A 19,795-nucleotide genomic window follows, 5' to 3' on the forward strand; every position below is an offset into this window, starting at 1 on the left:
CGGGGCGGGGGGGGGCGGCGAGCGGCTCCCGTGCGCATCGCGGCCGAGGGGGGAGTGACTCTGGCAGGCAGCGGCGAGCCGAGATAAAAGCTCCGCTGCTGCCTCCTTCCCTCCCCTTTTCTCTCGCAACTTTTTTTTTTTTTTTTTCTTTTTCCCTTTCCCTCCCTCTCCCTCCCAGCAAAGTGACCGCGGCGGCGGCGGCAGCCCCGTAGCAGCCCCAGCGCCGGCCGCCGCCATGAGCCCCCCGGTGCTGCCGTCGGGCCGCGCCGCCGGGGGCTGAGCCGGGGCGCGGGGGACGCCCCGAGAGCCGCGCCGCTCCGCGCCGCCGCGGCGGGGGCCGGAGGCAGAGGCAGCGAGAGCTCGGGACCCCCGGCCGCCCCCGCCGTGCCCGGGGCAGCGGCCGCCGCGATGTCGGCGCAGAGCCTGCTGAGCAGCGTCTTCTCCTGCTCCTCCCCGGCCGCCGCCGCCGCCCCCGCCGCCGCCAAGAGCCTCTCCAAGCGGAGGCTCCGCCAGACGCGCAGCCTCGACCCCGCCATCATCGGCGGCGGCCGGGAGGACGACGAGGGCGCGGGCCGGGCGCCGCGGCCGCGGGCGGCCGGCAGCCCCCCGGGGGAGCGCCGCAGTCCCCGGGGCGCCCCGCCGCCCCCCGGCGCCTCTTTCTCCACCCCCAGCACCCCGCTGGAGCGGTCGCCCCCCGGCAGCGCCCTCTTCGACGAGGAGAGCCCCCGCGGGAAGCGGAGCCCCGGCTGGGAGCTGCCCTTCCTGGCGCGCACCCCCTCGGCCTCGGCGCTGAGCGGCCCCGCCGGCTCCGCCAACAGCATCTTCTCCTCGCCCCGGCGCTGGCTGCAGCAGAGGAAGGGGCAGCCCTCGCCGCCCGGGCCTCGCCCCGCCGCCTACGTCGTGTGGAAATCCGAGGTAGGCCCGCCCGCGCCGGGGGACGGGCCCCCCCGCCGCCCTCGGAGCCCCGCGGCCGCCGGGACGGGGCAGCCCCCGGGGCCGCCGCCCGCGCTCCCCCTCGGCGGTGGGTGCGTGGGGCGGCCCCACGCGTGTGCCGGTGTCCTGGGACGCGGCTGGCGTGCCGTCGAGGCCGCCGTGGGAAGCGGGCGGGGCGGTAGCGCCGGGCGCGGGCGCCCGCGGCCGCGGTGGGGCGGACGGCAGGATTTGACGTTCCCTCGACGGGCTCCATATATAGTTGTCCCGGGCATGTAAAACCTTCCCCTCCCAGTTTCACACCTCGTAAACTGAAGTATGCGATGGCTTCTAACAAGATAGACAAATCATTTTTAATGTGCACACCCAGGGAGCTGTGATTTATTTGACAACGCACATGTGTCAAAACCACATGAGGAGCGATCGTATTCCAAGACAAATCCAACTTTGCAATGCAAATATTTATTCGTTTAACTTGGATGTCGTCGATGTTGGGCTGCAGATACCATACCATGTGGACGAATGTATTCAAAGAATGTGGCATTGTTTCTTGATAGTGATTGCTCGGCCCGTTGGTTATGCACAGCCCTTTGTAGCAGGAGAAGACGACATTTTTTGTTTGAAGAAATTCTCCATCCTGTTTGTGGCGATGAGGTTTCCCGCTTAACTGTTCAGTAGTGCCTCCTGGAGCGTTTGGGTTGGGGTCAGAAGGCAGCCTTTTCCATTTATTTCCATTACCATTTAAGATGTACTTATTATAAATATCAGTATAAACTAGATCTATCAACAAAATCAGCCCCACTGTTTCAGTGGGATGCAGAAGTCCTTGAAAAATCATTACCTTACACAGCAATCTGGGATCCAAAGACAAACCAGGCAGCATGACAGACAAGATTATGAAAAGTAGTTTCTAAGGGCAAAGGCTGCCTCTCACGCCGAACGAGCCCTCGCATCCTCCTCTTAGCTTAGGGTATAAAAGTTGTCAGCGTCTGCCAGTTGGGGTGGAGTGTCAGCTCTTGGGTGGTGACTTCGGGCACGATGCTGGCTAATGTTGCAAGAGGCAGCGAAGATTTTTAGCAGTTTTCAAAAATGGATTATTATTCTTAAGTCTTGTGATCAGAAGTTACTCTTAGCAATATCTCATCTTGATGCTTGAATTTTAAGATAGTTGAAAACTCATGATTTCAAAGAACTGTGTGGGAGTTGCCGTATCAGTGACAAAAAACCTCCAGTGAGACAGTGGCTAATGACCTTTAGATGCTCACACTAATTAAGGATAAGTTGGCTGCTTGTCCACTTATAACTTGATAAGGAACATCAAAAAGTGTAAGATACGTAAGATTTCCTGTGCAGAGTTTCGTGGCTGAGTCCAAGACTCGGAGCATGGTCTCTGATCTGCAAAGGTAAGTGGGTCTCCCTGCTTCACAGAATCCACACAAAGGTGTTGGATGCTTGGGGCATTTTTTTTCAGATCTGTACGTCGTCAAACCATGTAGCACAGCACATCTTCAGACTGCAAATTCAGAAGTACAATTTTTTTCCTAATTTGGTGTGTATCTAGCATTTTTAAATAGTCAAACCTTTTTCTTGGGGTGCATTATATTACTAATAACATGATTGCAGTATAGTGGTGTAATTTATAGTTAAATTTGATTCAGTGCGGTTTCGTGTGATGTTACAGCACTGTTCTCTGACAAATTGTTGTTTACTTGCCATTTGAACCTGGGTAAGTATCTTTCATACATTTAAGAAATGGGTGCATACACTAACAAAGCATGGTCTTGTATTTTGGAGGTGTCTGTCTTATTGGTGAGGCCTGATTTTTAGAGTAACGGAGGCATATGTGTGAGTGTAGTTTAAAAGAAAAAGTCACCTTTGCATTAGAAAAAAACCCAGCAACATGTGATTCTGTTGTAAGAGAACAGTTTTGGTAAGGTCTGAGGCCAGTGTTGTCAGGACGAGCGAGCATCCGCATCTCTGTGCCGGTTTCCCGTGGCCAGGCTGGGCAGGTGGCCAGGCCACCCCTCTCCAGGAGCCCTCAGTTGGGCACAAGTGTTGTCCATCGCGGTCACCGTCCCAGCAGCCGCGGTGCTGGGACTGAGGGGCAGGCTGTGCTGCACCTGAAGCGGGGCTTCTGCGGCGGGTCAGCGACCTCACTGTGAATTTTTGGCATTGTGTGTCAGTTGCCATCTGACCTGATGCCTTCTGGTTTCAGAGTTTCTATTTTCAAGGAGTTACACAAAGACTAACTTAGTTATAACTATCAGCAATGACAAGTATAAATGATTTTAATCTATATTTGAACAGAAACTGCACATACATAATTTTGATCATATTTCCCCTCTTAATTGCAGGCATGCATCCTAATGGCCATGCAGTTTAGTTTTATCATAAAATAGTGTTGTTCATAAAGGATTTAGTTGTTTGCTTCCTATTTAGTCTTTATTGGAAAAGGACTTGTTCAGTTTTTAGGAAGCGAAGGATTCTCTGGGGCTTCACCATAGCTGTGGCAAAGCAAGTGTGCTTGAGGAGGTGGAAAACCCCCACATTTTATTGGGTGAAAAGGAAATAACTATTTGTAATATTGTAACTTTAAAAGGTCCCGTTCCCCAAATTATCGCATTCTCAACAGGAAGTGTGTAGTTCCATTTTTTTCAACTTAGAAAATGAAATACATCATGATGATGATTTTACTCAGCTGTAAAAAACCACTGAATAGATGACTGCAAGCTGAAAATGAGCATGGAAGGTTTTGGTTTGAGTAGTTAAAAATTGCCATCCTATTAGGTGGGGAATAAAAGAAGTGTTCATTGCAAAATCTGTTTTCTTTACCTTCGTTCCAAAACCTTCAGTATAATTGCACTTTTTGGAAAATGTTTCTCTAAAGCCACTGTGCAAGCAACAGGGTTATGCACTAATAATAATATTTTAGGAGATATAGGTGGGAATTATTCCCCCCACCCTAATCTCTAATGCAATAGAGAGAAGTGAAAATGCCAGAAAGATTTTCTCTTCAGAACCCCCCAGAATAGTAACTTCTGAGCAGGACCTCCTTTGCCCGTCCCCAGCTGGATCTGCGCGGTGGTGCCTGGAGGGACGGGGTGAGGGTGGGGCCTGCAGCTCGACTCCCGCCCCGGGCAGCCCCCGAAGCTCCAGGACCCCCGGAGTGGGAGCACCCAGCCCAACAGTACTCGGATTTTACAGCTGCACCGAGTGCTCCCTCACCAGCTGATCTGCAATGGCTGTATATGAGGCCAAAATGTCTGTAATAGCTTTGATATGAGGCCAGGAGGAGGATGGATTGTTTGTTTTACCTTTTTTTTTATTGTAGTTCTTTGACTTCAGCATTTTATACCACAACCCTGTCTACTGGCCCAGGGAGGGAAAGGTTGCTGCTCAGTTCGCGCGGCCATTCATAAATAATTTTTAATGGAATGCCAGAGTGCACAGGGGACTTGCAGTATCAGCAGCAGGTCGCAGCTAAAGGCTTTACCCAAAGAAGGGTGTTAGGCCTGTAGTCTTGGATCCACAGATTTCTGGATGTGAAGCATCATGTGACAGAGGTGTCTCTCACTCCTAGGTGATCTGGCTCTTCTTTATCGACATGTAATTTTACTCACGAGAATATTTTACAACTGTAAAGATTATTTTCAGTAGAGCTTTGCTTTGCTGACAAGCATTCTTTCCCCTTTCTATTATCTGCTCATGTTTAAGCTGCTTAAATAAAAAACCTGTACCTGGGTCTGTGGAAATCAGTGACAACATTTCCAGTGGTTTCCGTGGGGCAAAGTGAGGGGGATTTTTAACAAGGGAAAAAAGCTTTTATCCTCATTTCCAATCAGACCTCAGCTGTCCCTTTAAGCCATTTTCCTTAAAGAAAATTCCCTTTCACTTGCAAAATTAAGTCTGTTATGACTATTATGCTTTCATTAAGTGTTTCATAAGGTTAAGTGTCTCTCTAACTAAACTAAATATCATGGGAAAAGGTGGTAAAAATATGTAGAGATACCTTAATGCCTTCCTTCTGCCAATGTTTAGTCATATATTTATGCTTAAGTATGTGAGTAGTCCCATACAAGTGAAGGATGCAAGTGTTTTACAGTGACCAACTGGAATACGTTTGCAAGGTGAAAAGTCAAAAATAGGTCAAAATGTAGTGATCTGTGTGAACTCTCAAGTTGCGTTAATTCTTGTGCTTATTTTTCTGTCCTAAAGTTGGCAGTGGAAAGCCACAGTGTGTGTATAACAAACATGACAAATCATGCGAATGTATCTGAGTAATCTCTTTGTTATGATAAACCAAATCTACACGCTTAAAACTTACATGGCCTCATTATTTTGCTGTCATACTCCATGTGTTACTGACTAATTAAACGTTAACATTTCCAGTTAATATGCTTTTTTGGGGGAGAGCTGTTTTTAAAGTAATGATCTGCATCCTTCCCGCTTGTGTGCCTGGCCATCGGGAAGCAGGAGGCACCATCCTGAGTTTGCGACTTGCTTCTCAGCGCTGTTGGGTTGCTGCAGGGGGTTGGCTCAGCCCTTCCTCACTTCTTCTTCCTCCTCCTGGTGCAGCCTGCGATCAACCTGCTTGCTTGCACAGGGACGCTTTCTGTCGAGCATAACGGTGCAAGGGGTTTCCCATGGTGTGGGAGGGAAGGTTGCCCTTGTTCCTCACCAGGTTTTGGGGGAGAGGCTAGTAGTCATCCTGGTGTCTCCTGAGCTGCCAGCTGGCCAAGCTGTGGCCAGCTGCAAGGATGTTGGAGATGCTCATGTGCAATGTCAGAACAACATTAGTTTAGCTAAATTATTTTATAACTTCTGTTGGAGTCATATGGAGTGATAATTTAGGGCATGGCTATCAGAACCAGTGAACGCTCACAACACCAGATTCAGCTGATAGGTGCCTTGGGAGGTACCTTCACTTGCTTGATACTTTAAGAGTTTGAATCCATTGGGAAGACATCTCAGATTCCCTCTTTTCATATGTCCTTGCTTGCCAAAGTTTCCCCCAAGCATCACTGTTTTTCACAAATTGATTTTAACTCCATTGTTCCGAGTTGCTGTAAGTGGCTAGCTTATGTCTTTCTGCTTTTTTTACAGCCAATGCTTGCTTCAAAACTATGCTGATGGAAGGACACACATGAAAAATACTTTCAGAGATAAAGGGTAAAGCAAAATTCTTAAAAATTGAGCAAACTGAGAAGTCACATTCCCATATGGGGTATATATCCTTGGGTGGTTCAAATGAGTGTTTTTCTTTGAGGTTAGTGGGACAAGTTATTTTGGAGAGAGAAAGGACTGATCACATAATCAAGTTTGCAGGAGCAGAACCTGTTCATTGTAAGCTTAGAGGAGGGAGAGCTTTTCTTTATTTTTCCTTCCCCTATTCAACTCGTAAGCAATGATTGATACATATTCTGAAAATTGTAGGTTACCTGCAGAAAAGAGAGAAAGAAGACAGTTTTTCCTATTTGTTAGGATGCATGAAGAAAATGTGAAATGGAAGTATAAATGCTGCATCACTTTCAAAAGATCCATCATGAGATATGTAAGCGAAGAAATCCTTTCCTCAGTTTTCACTAGGCATTGCGCTTCAAGTGGTGCTGATTGACAGCATGTTTGTCAAACCAGGGTTTAAGCTGAAGCTTTTGAGGTGCAAAAGCAAAGCCTCTGCACTTGAAACTGGGGATAAGGCTCTACCACTGAAGGCTGCAATAGTTCACATCGTCTAAACGTCAGTACTCCCCTAAAACTAATTTAACGCTATACATGCAAATATTTTAATGGAATACCTCCTCAACGTTTAGTCTCTTGTGACAATGTCATATTTATTGCTCTCCAGTTGCCATAGTCTTACAGTCTTTAACTTTACAGAGCTCTAGGCCTCATGATTTTGATTTCATTGCTTCTATGCTTGCCTGTGTTTACCGTGTGGCTTCTTACGATGAGATGCTCTACAATTGTTTCTCCATCAGATGGAAAATTTGTCCGTCTTTGGGACAGAATCACAGGGAATGTATTAAATTGCCATCAGCACTAGTTTATCTTTTTGCCATAATGATCTCTGAAGAGTGATATGTAGCTGAAGTGTGAGCTCAGTGTCTGTTATCCTTAAGCACCTTCATACCTAACCCAGACATTTTTCTATATGGGTGGAAGAGATGTTTGAACATATTCCTGTGTAGAGCCTGATTAACTGTCCAGGAAGCAAAATGGGGGTCTATCATGTTTAAATGGCTTTTTGTCACCTTGTTTTTTTGGTGTTCATCAAAATATTTTAAAAACTGGACACTGCCCGATCCCCAGAATTGCTAACTTGCATTTTTCCCTTTGAGGGGGACTTTTTAATGAGATGTGTGAGAACTGTATTTTGGAAGGTTTTTATTTTTTAAGGTAAAAAACTTTGTGTGCTGATATTTACACTGAACAGTTCCGCTTTATTTTCTTCCATAAGACACCCTAAACCACTAGACACACAGATTAGTTTCAGCCTAAGTCTGTCCTATTCAATGCTGTATGAGTTCTGTAATTGCAAAATTTGGTGGGCAGAAATGTTGTGGGTCTTGTATGAAGAGGAATGCCATTAAAAGTAACTAAATATATTCAACATTTCTGAATTTGGCAAATGCTCTCTTCCCATTGCCAACTGAATTACTTCTGAAGACATTTGGTGGAAATATGGGAGTTGACAGCTAAGACAGACAGAATTCTCTATGAGTGTGCATTGCTTAAATAATGGGAAAAGAACTTGTGAAAATAATAGAAATGAGACCGAAAAGTAATTTTGAGCAGCTTCTAAAATACCAAGAACCCAGACTGCTGTCTTGACTTCATGGGAGAGTTGCGGCGCATTTAGCTTTGCAGACTCCCTTGTATGACAAGAACTGCAGCTATGACAATTTGCAGGTGGAGAACTTTTCAGGAGTCTCTCTTCACTCTTCTGCACTTTTGTGACTGTATAAGCATATAGGTATTAAGCATGTTTTGGGGGATTTTTTTCCTTTCCGATGTAAGTATCACAATGGAAACCAGCAGGGAGTTCTGAGCAAGTAAGGCTGAACACTCATGATGGTATAGTAGTAACTATATTATATCAGTGTCAGAGTTGCAGAGTCGAAATCGTGATGCAAAAAGATAACGAAAATGAAGGTTGTAATGGCAATACTATCTTAGTCTCATTAAACATGTTATAATGCTGCTTATGTTTGATTTTTCTGGATATGTGGCATAGTATTTGAGAACGTAAGGGTCACTGGAATTAAGCTGATGTTTTAAAACATAGTTTTTCTACATCCTGGGTTACACTGGTTTTTAACTGAACCAGGTGTCTGGATGGTTGGAGAAGAGGCCAAATATTCCATTCAGCTTATGGAGACTGGAAGGCAGCCAATAAAGAGGTAAGGGCAAGATTCAGACTTCACTGGAATTTGACATTGTGACTCATCATCCAATTTTGCAAGGTATTGAGCTCTCAGACTTCAATCTGACAGTGCTCAAGCACGTGCTTTACTTTTAGCAGGTGAATACTACCAGTCAAAACAGAGTATCAGGTAGGAAGCAAACCCTTTAGTTATCATTCAGTCCTAGGAATTTTACTTTCTTCACCTCTCTAAAACTTTTGTGTCTATTGTTTTGTGCAGATTTTTAAGCTGTGTTTATTCAAAATAATTTGTTATTTTTAATCTATTCTTATTCTGTAGCAGTAGTACATATCAATGGAAATGTATGTGCAGGCTTTCTGGTTGAGTTTCAGCTTTTCCTGGATGTGTACAGGCTGGCTATTTCATGTTACATGGCTGTTCTACTCCAGTTGTCAGCAAGGAGTTATTAAATCCCCAGGAGAGTTAAGAGTGTTTTTGAAGGATTTGATGAGCTTCCAGTACTTGATGCTTGCCACATTGTCATACTGGAACCAGATGTTGGGTACCACATGTTCATGTTTTTGGAGCTAAGTAGGTTAGGTACCGTGTCTCTGGCCCGTAAAAACAAACGTCAGTTTCCCACCCTAAAGCTCTCATCCCTGGGTCATCATCCTGACAATCCTGGCTATGGGAACAGCTTGCATCAGCCTCCCAAGTTGTAAAACCAGAACTGTCTTTTCTGGATCTTCCTACTTGCTGTCTTCTGTATCCTCTCAAAGAAAAGACCTTCTGATTTATGGTATTTATCCATGAAGACTCTCTGACAGTATAAGGTAGGAAAGAGATTTTTGAGCGTTGCACTTAGGAGAATGCACGTGAGCACCCAGTCCTATGCAGAAACTCTCCCTGTGGCTGTGGAGAACCTGCTAGGACTTTGGGTAGATGTTGCTTTTCTCTTTTCTCCCCTGTTCATTTATGAGTTCCTGTTCCATATGCTCAGACCTTTTCAGGTTGGACTTGTCTTTTATCCATTTCTAGTTGTCCTTGCTATATGTTTTTATGTTTTCAGTTATCCTCCGTGCCAAACATTAAGGAAGATAATGGGACTTTTTCTTGCTTTCATCACCTGAAGTTCCTACTGAAAAAAAGCTGCTTTACTGTAGCTGTAGCCTATTATTTGGATTGGCCAAGTCAAATGTTAATGAGTGCTTTGTTCTCATAAATGGTTTGTCTCATAAATGGACAAAATGGTTTTCAGCAAAGTACAAAGTTTGATACAGACTTTGCTAACAAATGAAAGATTAATTTTTTATAGTGTGATTAAGATTACTTTCGCACTGTCTCAGAGTCGTGCTTCTCCAAAGGACTGGCTTCCTGAATTTGATTTTCAGTGATGGGACTGTACCTCCACTGAACATCTATAACTGATTTTGTAAGAGGAAGACTAACACAAATTTTCCATTGTTATTTTCAGGTTTTATTTGCTTTATCCTTTTGTTTTCTGCCACTGTTGTAATACAGCAAGATGGTTTTTGAGCACTGCCTTTTTCTTTTTTCTCTAAAGGGTAATTTCAGTTGAGTTGCACCCTACTGAGAGTAATGTGGTGAGAAACCAGTTGGCAGTGCTCTGTTCACTTTTCATTTGCCTCTCTCTTTAAAAGTCTAAAAATATTCCTCCTACAGGAAATGTTTTTCATTCTGTTATGTCTTTTGCTTCCCGTAGGAGGTATTTCTTTTAATTTATTGAATAAACCTTTCTGAATTGTATTCCCATAAGAGTTTAGGCACAGTAGAGTCTTTGGGCAAACTGTCCGAGAGATCTCACCATCTTCTGTTTTTAGAAGATAAATGCAATTGTTTCTTTATACAGTGCCGTCAAGCTCTGGAATAAGCTGACACTTAGGTGAAATGGGAGAATTTGAAGCTAAAGAATGCGGATTAACACATCTGCTATAACGTCTCAAATTTTGTTGTTTTGATCATACGTATTTCATATTTATCCTTCTTAAATCATAAAGAAATCTCTCTTCTCTTTTCCCTGCTCTCGATTTTAAAAGGATTCTGGTCAATATTTTGATCTCAGTCTCATTACCACCATTTCTTTTGTAACTGTATGTGTATATAAGAAGGCCAAATCCTTGTAACATCCTGGTTGGCAGTCAGCTATGTTAAGCTGTTAATTTAATGTGGATGACAGTGCAGACTGTTATTTGAAAGGGGCTGTGGGGAAAGAGAGACTGGGATAGATTACATTTTCATGCTCCAAAATAAGACCCTATCTACTATATCCTAAATTAGAACAATATGGTTGAATTTTCTTTGTGGCTATTTCATAACATTCCTGCTGACAAAATATGGTGTGCTTTTTGCTCATTGCTTCACTACTGTTTCTCAAGCATGTGTTCTTGTCTCTGCATCTAGTGACAGCTCTTGTAGCAGTGCACCATGGGGACATGTCTCATAGGTCTTTAGAACGGGACAGCATATTCGCAAATGACATACAGAGTGGGCTGTGCCAGAGAGCGGGTACCAAACCATAGCCAGCTGGGAGAATTAGGCAGCCAAATTGCTTAAATAAACACAATTAGAAGTTTTACTTTTTCCAGGGATAATGTGCCTTAATTCTATACTCACTAAGGAATGTGATGTAATTGACAGTCAACCTGTATGGAAGGTTTTAAAGCAACTTCTTAGTAGAATAATTAGTGAAGTTTACATAGGTAAATTTGCATATTTGAAAAATCTCTGGCACAACTGTCCGAAATGCTTCTTGATCCTTTTCTCTGCTTGAGGTCTGAGCGCATACCATTTCCACACTCCATCAAAGCTCAGATGGAACCTTTCTGTTTCATAAACCTCTCCTCAACAGAAGCAGAGTGAATGTGACAGATGAGCATACTTTTCTGTCTTGAAGTGAACTATATAACAGAGCTTGTTGCCTGTTTTTTAGCCCAAATGAAGCTAAATTACACCACCTCACATGGATCAGAGGAAAACCAGTTAGATAAATTAGTGAGCGGTGGAAGGTTTGTACTGTGGAGAACAGGGTGCTGGGTTGTATGAGCAAAAAGGTAACTAGTAGGTCAAGGGAAGTGACTTTGCCCTTGTGAGTCCACATCTGTGCTTCTTTGTACAAGGGAGATACTGGAACAAGTGGAGCAGAGGGCGGTCAACACAGTTCGGGGATGAGAGCGCTTAATGCACAAGGAAAGGCTGAGATTTGTTTCAGCCTGGAGAATATAATAAGGGGAGATGCAATTCCACTTTTACTGCCTACATGGGGACTAAGGAGAAGATGGAGCTGGGTGTTGTCAGAGTTGCACAATGATGGTCACAAGTTGCAGCAAGAGGAGTTTTGAGTAGATCTAAGGAAAAAACCATTCACAGGAGGAGTGGTTAAGTATTGAAATAGGTTGCCCGGAGAGGCTCTGGAATCTTTGTCCTTGGAAATTTTCAACCCTTGACAGGGCAAGGCTCCAAGGAACCCAATCAAATTTTGAAGCTGGGCCTGCTTCGAGCAGGAGACTGGACCAAATGACCTCCAGAGGTCCCTTCTGATCTTATTTTTTCTGTGATTCTGTGACTCTCAGTGTCATTTCTTTCCACGGTAGAATGAAAACTCCACTGTCTTCCTTGTGCTGCAACAAATCTTTGATGGAACAGAAGTTGCTGGGTTTCTGCAGAAAGTGTGATGCTCTCCAGTGTCAACATTTGAAGCAGGCTTATAAGAAGAGTGATTTCTTTCATTGGGTTGTTTTCCAAAGTTGTTGCTGTGCTGCTACACTGTGAGGCAGACCCTAGCATTACACTGCAGCTACACTACTGGTGTCTCACAAATGCAAAGAAAGCCAGGGTGTTTTTTAAAGATGTCAGTAAAATTAAAAAAAAAAAACCAACCAACCAACCAAACCCTTCTCAAATTCAAGTGTTTTGCAGAGACAGCTTGACAGCGCTCTAGCAGAACTTTGGCAGGGACTTGGCAGGGAAGTTTCAGTAACTGCTTGCCAGGTAGGTTTCCTGTCAGCTCATTTAACCAAGCCTGTCTGCATATTCCAGCACTAGGGAGCCCAGGGCTTACAAGGTATCTACCTTCAGGACAGTGTGCTGTCGGGACAGACCTCCTCTGAAGTTGCGCTCCGTCTGCTTTTGTGGGTTATTTCTCTTTAGGTTTAAAAATATTGAACATTTGGCAAAACACCATTATCTTTTCCTGCCCCATGTCATGGTAGTTCAGTGTGATCATGACAGGCCATAAGATGTGCTGCCTAAAACACTTCAATTCAGTGCCTGTAGTAAAATGATGGTACAGAAGCATTCCTGTCAATTTAGCTTTTCTGACTTTCATTTTTGTCATCTTCCTGAGTGTATTATAAAAGTAAAATTAATCTGTGAGAGAAGCGGAAGGAGAAGGAAAAAAATTGAAGAGGTACGTGAGATGGAAAGGAAATCTTCTGCTGAGCTTTGAGCCGGGAGTTGCATCAGATACACAGAAAGATAGGTGTGGCAGTAGGACAGTTTAGGCTTTGCCTATATTGTCTTGCGCAGCAACAGTTTAACCTGATGTTGACCTTACAACTTATGAGCTTAAGGGTACAGTTATGTAAGTGGGATCAGTCAAAGCTAAAGTGAACTGGAATAGGCAGATGGGGCCACGCAGCCTGGGAAAAGCTGGTACCAAATTGGCTTGCTGAACTAAATGCTCCCACACTGCTATTTAAGAGGAGCACAGGTCATACATTTCTGCTGTTTACAATGCAGTGGTGGGCTTTTATGACCTTCTGGAGTATGTTGGTCAACATCTGATCTCCTGTGTCTCTCCTCCTTGCTCTTGGGAAACGATTTTGGCAAGTCTGCATTTAGCTGGCAGAGGTTTTGTCAAGCAGGTGCAGCCTCCAGCATCAAGTATGAAATTGGGCTGACAGAAGGATCTTGCCCACAGTAAAACAAAGCCTTGATGGCTTGGATTATAACCTTTTGCGGTCTTGATAAGTTATTTTTTCCTTGAATGGGCAAGAAAATAAAAAGAGAAAAAAAGTGACTGTGGATTACAGCTGCATGGTTCAAATAAAAAGGAGGAGGAGACTGAAACAGCGAAACCGCGTAAGAAATTAGTAGGTAAGGAAAACATCATTAGGGCTGGAAAACAGGATTGCCACTGGAGTGCCACCACTGCTGGGAAGAGGAGAACGTTGACTCCTGCTTGGGCATCCCTGCCCCATCTCTCTCGCGGTGTGACATCCAGGTTTCCTCCCAGGAGCGCTGCACCCGAGGTGCCATCCTGGGGCTGCTCTGTGCTTCACAGCTCTGCCCACCGTGCCACCTGGCCCTCAGAGAAGCTCCCACCTCTGTCACAGTTTCGTAAGATGAAAGGTCAGTGTTGGACCCAATGGTGCATGGTGCTTATGGGCTGCCATGGTGCGTTTCACTCCCTGATTAGTCCTCACCATATCTCTAGCGATGTGACTTTCTGAAGCCCCTGACTCAATTTTGAAGATGAACCTCGAGCTCCTAGATTGTTTAGATAGTTTTTGAAATCTTATTCTAGGTCTTTTATATCCTTACTTTTTGTTATGGTAATTAGAGCCTTCTTGCTTTCTTCTTCCTTTCCAGGGGAGGAGGTCTTCCACATAACTGAATACCATTTTTTAGCAGTAAAGGGGTCTTATGTCTTCTCCATTTGTCTTCTTGAGTTGTTTTTCATTTCATTAGCACTTTCAACTTGTATCTCTAAATATTGTTCATGTTCTGTTTGTGCTTGTTTTGTGGTGATTACTACGTGCTTTAGCACAACTTGCTATATTATGTTTGCCTTCTACTATCATTTGTTGTTTTCAGCTTGTGACAGCAGATCTGGTTGTTTTTTAGAAACATGTCTTAAGGCTGTGCATTATTAGATTCCAAATGTACGCATTTTCTTTAATCTGGTAGCATGCAGCTATACACTCAGACGGTAAATGGAAATTCTGATTGCTGTAGAGTGCAGGATCTGGTGTAAGTGCTAGAATTAAAAAGAGAAGATCTACTATTCTTTGGTAACTCCTTCTGTCCCTGTGATAGCTGGCCTGGAGAGGACACCTGGGGAGCTATGCTGCAGTGCTGTATTTGTCAATGAGAGCTTCCTCTCTGGCAGTCTTTTGAAAACAAAGCTCCCTGGCGTTTAGATACTGAGTTTGAGGGCTTGGTTGTTTGCGAATCTCTCTGACAAACTGCTGGAAGCTGAATATGGTCTTGCTTTATACGGAGGAAATCCTTCCTGTATCCTGAAGGCTGCTGAAGGCTGCAGCCCCAGCAGAGCCAGTGAGCTGCCACTGCAGGAGGAGTGGGTAGAGATAACAAGGCATGATACGTATAGCTCCACAAACACCAGCTTTCACACTGTGCCTTCCAAATCCCAGTGGCTGGGGTAGGGAACAGAGAGCACTCATTGCTTGGCAGTTTGAGGAGCTGTTGTGCCTTTGAAGTAGAGACACTGGGAGCAGCAATGAGCTCATCTTTATGGCCATACTGCAGTTGTGGTGGCTGCACATTTTCTTATGGTCTCAGGTGGCAGGCCACCTTTCCTAAGTGCTTTGAGCTCTTGGAGACCCTTCTTCTGGACCAAGTCCAGCTACTTGAACTTAGCATTCAGCATGAGGTTTAGCCATAGACCTTCTCTGGAGCTGAAGATAGCAGGCTTAAGATGTCACTTGAATTACAGTTGAAAAGAATGAGATTTCTGCAGTGAATTATTTATTTCTGGCTTCCTTACAGTTTTTTGAATTACGCTCCTTTGGTTGAGATAAAGGCATTTAATAACCATATTGCTGTGCTAGAGGGTGACTGGCCCCTTTAATTACAACAGGACTAAAGCATTCGTAGGAAAGCAGGAGCTCTTCTTGTGCTGGATCTAACTCAGACAGATGGAGTGGAAGCCAAGGGGAAAGGAGAAATATGGTTGGCAACATCTGGGGCAAATCAAAGCAAAGCTGGAAGGGAACAATTAGTTGGGATGTTCCCAAGGAGAGTGTGGAAGATTCCTGTAGAAGATAGATAGCTGGGGGAGCTACAGAGGGGCTTGCCTGCTGACCCCTCTTGAAAGAAAATCCAAGGCTAGAGGATGCTGAAAGTAGAAAAGCAGAGGGGAGTTTGCTTGTCATGTTCCTTGGAGCCAGCAATAAAGGGCCAGAGGGAAGGGAAGGGGTCTCCTTCCAGGCTTGAGGGCTGGGGATGACGGTGCCGCAGAAGCAGCTGCTGAGCTGTTGAGGTCACAGAACAAGGAGTGTAATGGGACCTCCCATCAAGTCCAAAGGTTATTTTTTTTGTTATTTTGGTTATTTTATAACCCAGCCTTTGCAAGCAGAGACAGTGAGAAGCCATGCTGGGAAGGGCAGGAAAGATTTGGGAAGGACTGGAATGGCTGACCAGAGATCTGGTGACCACTGAACATAGTGGGACATGGAACTGGGGTAGCCGTTGTGTTGATGCACTCAAAGTACCGTATCTATTTTGGGATAAGTGGTTGAGTAGCTGGGACTTGTCTTATTAGTGAAGATTATTTTGTGCAGTGGAGAAGTGCTCTAATTTGTTTGGCAAGCCTTAATGAAGCCTGGAATTGAACCCCCAAGGAGGGAAGTTGTGAATTGCATCTCTACGTTATCACACCCTCTGTGAGGGGTGGTTGCCCAGAAGAGCTGGACTGCAAGCAGTTGATGGGAGGAAGGGGAAGAGTTTAGGAGCACAATAAGGAAAAGGAAACTAGAGGTGCTTTGGGATGGTTGGTATTATGAACTGCAGGGGAATTATTTAATTTTTGTAACAAGATGTTTTGCCTGTAAGATATATATCTTTAATACATATATTGTCTCTTTCTTTCTAAACTTGCAAATAATGTTTGCTATGTTTTTTTTTTTGCATGGAAAATGTTCTTTGTATCTGGATCTTTCTCTTTGATGAAGGATTGCCACTTGAAAAAAATGTTAGTTTAGCCATTTCACAACAACCTAAGTACATCTGGAGTCCAAGCTACTAAAAAACTATTTACTTATAGAAAATTTCAATGTACAATGCCAAGGAAAAGAAAAATCACATAAAATGTACTATTTCTTAGTAATGTGCATCTTTCTGTTGTCAGTCAAGATTTTATTGTCCATCTCTTTTTTTTTTTTGTCAGGAAACATCTCCCAGCTATGAGATGTGGTTTCCTGAGATGAGACACTGAAAAGCAGGGTGGGTGAAGTTCGTAGCAAGTAGAGCTGAGGCTCCTCAGACATGTGTTTGAAAGCTCAGTGTGGTGAGTCAGTGGGATATTGCTTTGCATTCCAGCACAGCAACTCCACAGTTGCGTATGCCACCACACCAGGGACCGCCGTGCTCGATTCAGATGGCATTAGGTGTCCCTACCAAACTCCTCCAGATGCCTTTTACTGAGGAGCTTCCAGAACAAGGAGGCATGTGAGCAGTTGTGAGATCAAATAGTTGGAGGTTACTTGCCTCCGGAGAGAACCGGAGGGCTTCTGCCTTTACTTCAGAGTGAGGAATTGGTGATTTATGCTCAACTGGCGCAACATCAATATGTAGAAAAGGATCTAACATACTGAATTTGGAAGAAATTAAGAATTTATTTTTTTTTCCATGCTTTGTATTAGGATAACTCTGGAAATACTCTGTTTTTTGTTTTGCTTTTGTTCTTCACAGCTTTTTAGGAAATATTTGAACTAAAAGAGTTGAGGCAGTGCTCAAGACCATTGAGGGAGAAATTAATTTACCCAGCTTTGGAAAAGGATCAGCTGTGGATTTTACTGCAGGGACTAAGAAAGCTTTTGCCCTTTCCTTCCTCCACTGGTAATATGGATTAGGGCTACATCCACTCTGTAAGAATATATCTTTTATTTACAGTATGCACAGTTTAGATGCTTCTTAGAGTATCTTCTGACTTCCTCCTGAAGAGTGGGACAGAAGCAGTGGGCAGGCGATCGCTTGGTCCTTAGGAGCTGCCTGGGGGTGGCTCATTGAAGCACCGGGGAGGCACAAGGCTTGAAAAATCAGACCTGAAGATAAACCTGTGGATTTGATGGCTAATCCACGCAGGAGCATGGGAAGCATCTGCTGTGAAGGCTAGGTCTCTGTGCCACATGGCCCTGCTGAGTAGGGCAGTGGGGTGGGATTTGGCAAGTGTTGCTGGGTGTTTCCCTGATGAGGGGAAGAGGATGCAGTGTTAGTTATTTCTGGAAACTACACAACCTAGAGAAATTATATTTAGCTGTTAGATAACTGGTTTAAACTGGGATTATGCCCAAATTAGGAATGAGACAGTAAAGCTGAGTGATAAGAGTATCTGTTGTTTCTTCCCTGCCTGTAGGGGGTTGAGGGACAGAAATGGGCATCCAACAGTGTGAAAATTCGCACAGAATCCAGAGAGTTTGTGTGGGCATCCCTGCACCACTGATTGCCTTGCATTGCAGAGGTGATTTTACATCACCATAGTGTCTTGATATCCTATTTGTGGGTTAGGACATCACTGTACAAGATGCTGTATAAACACAAGGGACTTTATTTTTTCTTCCAAAAATTTTACAGAAGATAGAAATTTTACAGATAGGCACAGTTGCACAGAGACTGGTTTGTGATATTTAGTGGCCTCAGCAAACAAATGTTTTGCCCTTGCTAAGTTTTAGAGTCTCAAGACATGGCAATAATAGGTTAATAATACAGATATTTAGGAATAATTTCTTCGAGAATGAAGGGACAAGGAGTGAAGTTCTCAGTGCACAAAACTGGGTAACAGAGACATGACATGGTGGAGCGAACGCAGGCAGCAGCTGAAGATGATGGAGAGGATGGGACTGGTTAGGGGGGGATATGTTTAATGTTCGATGTAATTAACAGACTGAGATGCAGTGGAAGGCTACATAGAAAAAGGTGACGTGATCAAAGCCAAACAGCTTTTGTAGAGCATTCTGGACGAATAAAAGTCCATTGCGTTGGAAAGGCGAGGAATCAGAATGCCAGAGCCATTGAGAAGATAGAAGTCTGCATAGGATTTCTAGCTGGGTTTTGTTTTGAAAAGGCTCTGTATTGACCATTTGTGTACAGATATAACTTCTTTTAGCTCCTGGCCAGAGGTAGATGATAGGAGGAATACTGCGTATACTGACCTTTGTTGCCTTCCTGCCTCCCTTTACACAGGCGTCAGGTTTTCTCCATGTCCTGAAGAGTATGTTTAGATGCATAGTGCAGCATGGTGTAAAAATCTCTGGTCTAAGCTGGGAAGCCGACTAGGTGTAGTGCTGCTGCACTGGGTCTGCTGAGGTCCCAAAGTCGTGCAGCCATGGTCCCACAGTGACTAAGCTAAGAAATCTAATAAAACCCAATAATCTCTTGAGAAGAGGATGACAGGTACTGGGAAACCATAGTAATAATAAATGGCAAGTAAACGAATTTAAGGATCAGTCTACTTTTATCTCTACAGTATCTGAATTTGTTTCATTTAGCACGTGCTATACCTTACTGGGGTGTTGGATCATGCTTGTACTGAGAAAGGAGTTTGACACACTTTATGTGTGAGACTAACTGGAGATGAAGCATAAAACTGAGTTCAGTGATTGCCCCTGTAGTGATACCTCACCACCCCACTTGTCTCCTGTCCCAACTGGAACCTGTCTCTCTGACAGCCCCTTACCTGGGGCAGTTTTACTCCCCTTCCCATGAGAAGCCTTAGGATCATCTCTCTTGATCCCTGTGAGCAGTGGTGTTGTTCCCCCGTCGGTCTGCTGAGCACATGGGGGCAGTGGACCTTATGAACTGGTTACTGGACAGCTGTGGTGGCTATGAAGGTACCACCCCCTGTGGTGGGTTACTGAATCCCGGTGGCTGGACATGAGGGGGATGCTGCCCTTTCAGCTGGCAAAGGCAGAGGCATTGTTGCCAGAAAGGAAGAAGGTTATGTGTATGGTTTTAAGTACACAAATTTAAACTCTAGGCAGAAACACCTTCTTTTTTTTTTTTTTTTTTTTTTAAGAGCAGCAAAGAGAAAGTCTTTATGAACAATACCAATAGGCTAAGTAATTCCTTTTGTTTGAAAGTTATTCAGTTTATTCCAAGGACCTTTTGCAATGGTTTTTTTTTTTCGCATTAGATGTCTTAATGGAGAGCTGGCATCTTGCTGTGAATTATTAACACTTACCTAACATGTGTTTACACATGTTTGCCTTGAAACTTAGTTCTGTAATTCTATCTGAAAACACTAAGTTTTTGAGTCTGTGCTTTAATAAAGGTGCAGATGAGGTAGGAGAAAGGTGCTGCCAGTTGTTTATACATAACAGTTGTGCTGAGCCTCCTCCAGGTTGCTAACCATAAACTTCTGAGTCTCTTACCTGTTTGTTATGACCACTTAACTACTTCTAAACTGTTACTCTGTCAGCAGCAGAAATTGTAAGCCTCTTCTTTAAATACCTTCTTTATTATTTCTCTATAAGAAGGGCAAACCAACCTTCGACCATAGGCATACCCTGGAGTGCTTCATT

General features: G+C 44.1%; 1 protein-coding gene across 2 annotated transcripts in view; it reads left to right on the forward strand.

The window, feature by feature from the left end:
- Positions 1-389: 389 nt before the first annotated feature.
- Positions 390-19,795, forward strand: part of ARHGAP6 (Rho GTPase activating protein 6) — a 331,846-nt gene continuing 312,440 nt past the window's right edge. Inside the window, exon 1 of one of the 2 annotated variants that reach the window (XM_074814833.1) lies at positions 390-915. In XM_074814833.1, coding sequence (XP_074670934.1) covers positions 409-915 — 507 coding nt within the window. In that variant the 5' untranslated portion in view covers positions 390-408. Of the gene's footprint in view, positions 916-6,068; positions 6,100-19,795 lie in introns of those variants that run through there. The other variant, XM_074814838.1, reaches the window with a different exon arrangement.

Source organism: Strix aluco, chromosome 2 (genome assembly GCF_031877795.1).
Source record: "Strix aluco isolate bStrAlu1 chromosome 2, bStrAlu1.hap1, whole genome shotgun sequence".
Lineage (NCBI taxonomy): Eukaryota > Metazoa > Chordata > Aves > Strigiformes > Strigidae > Strix > Strix aluco.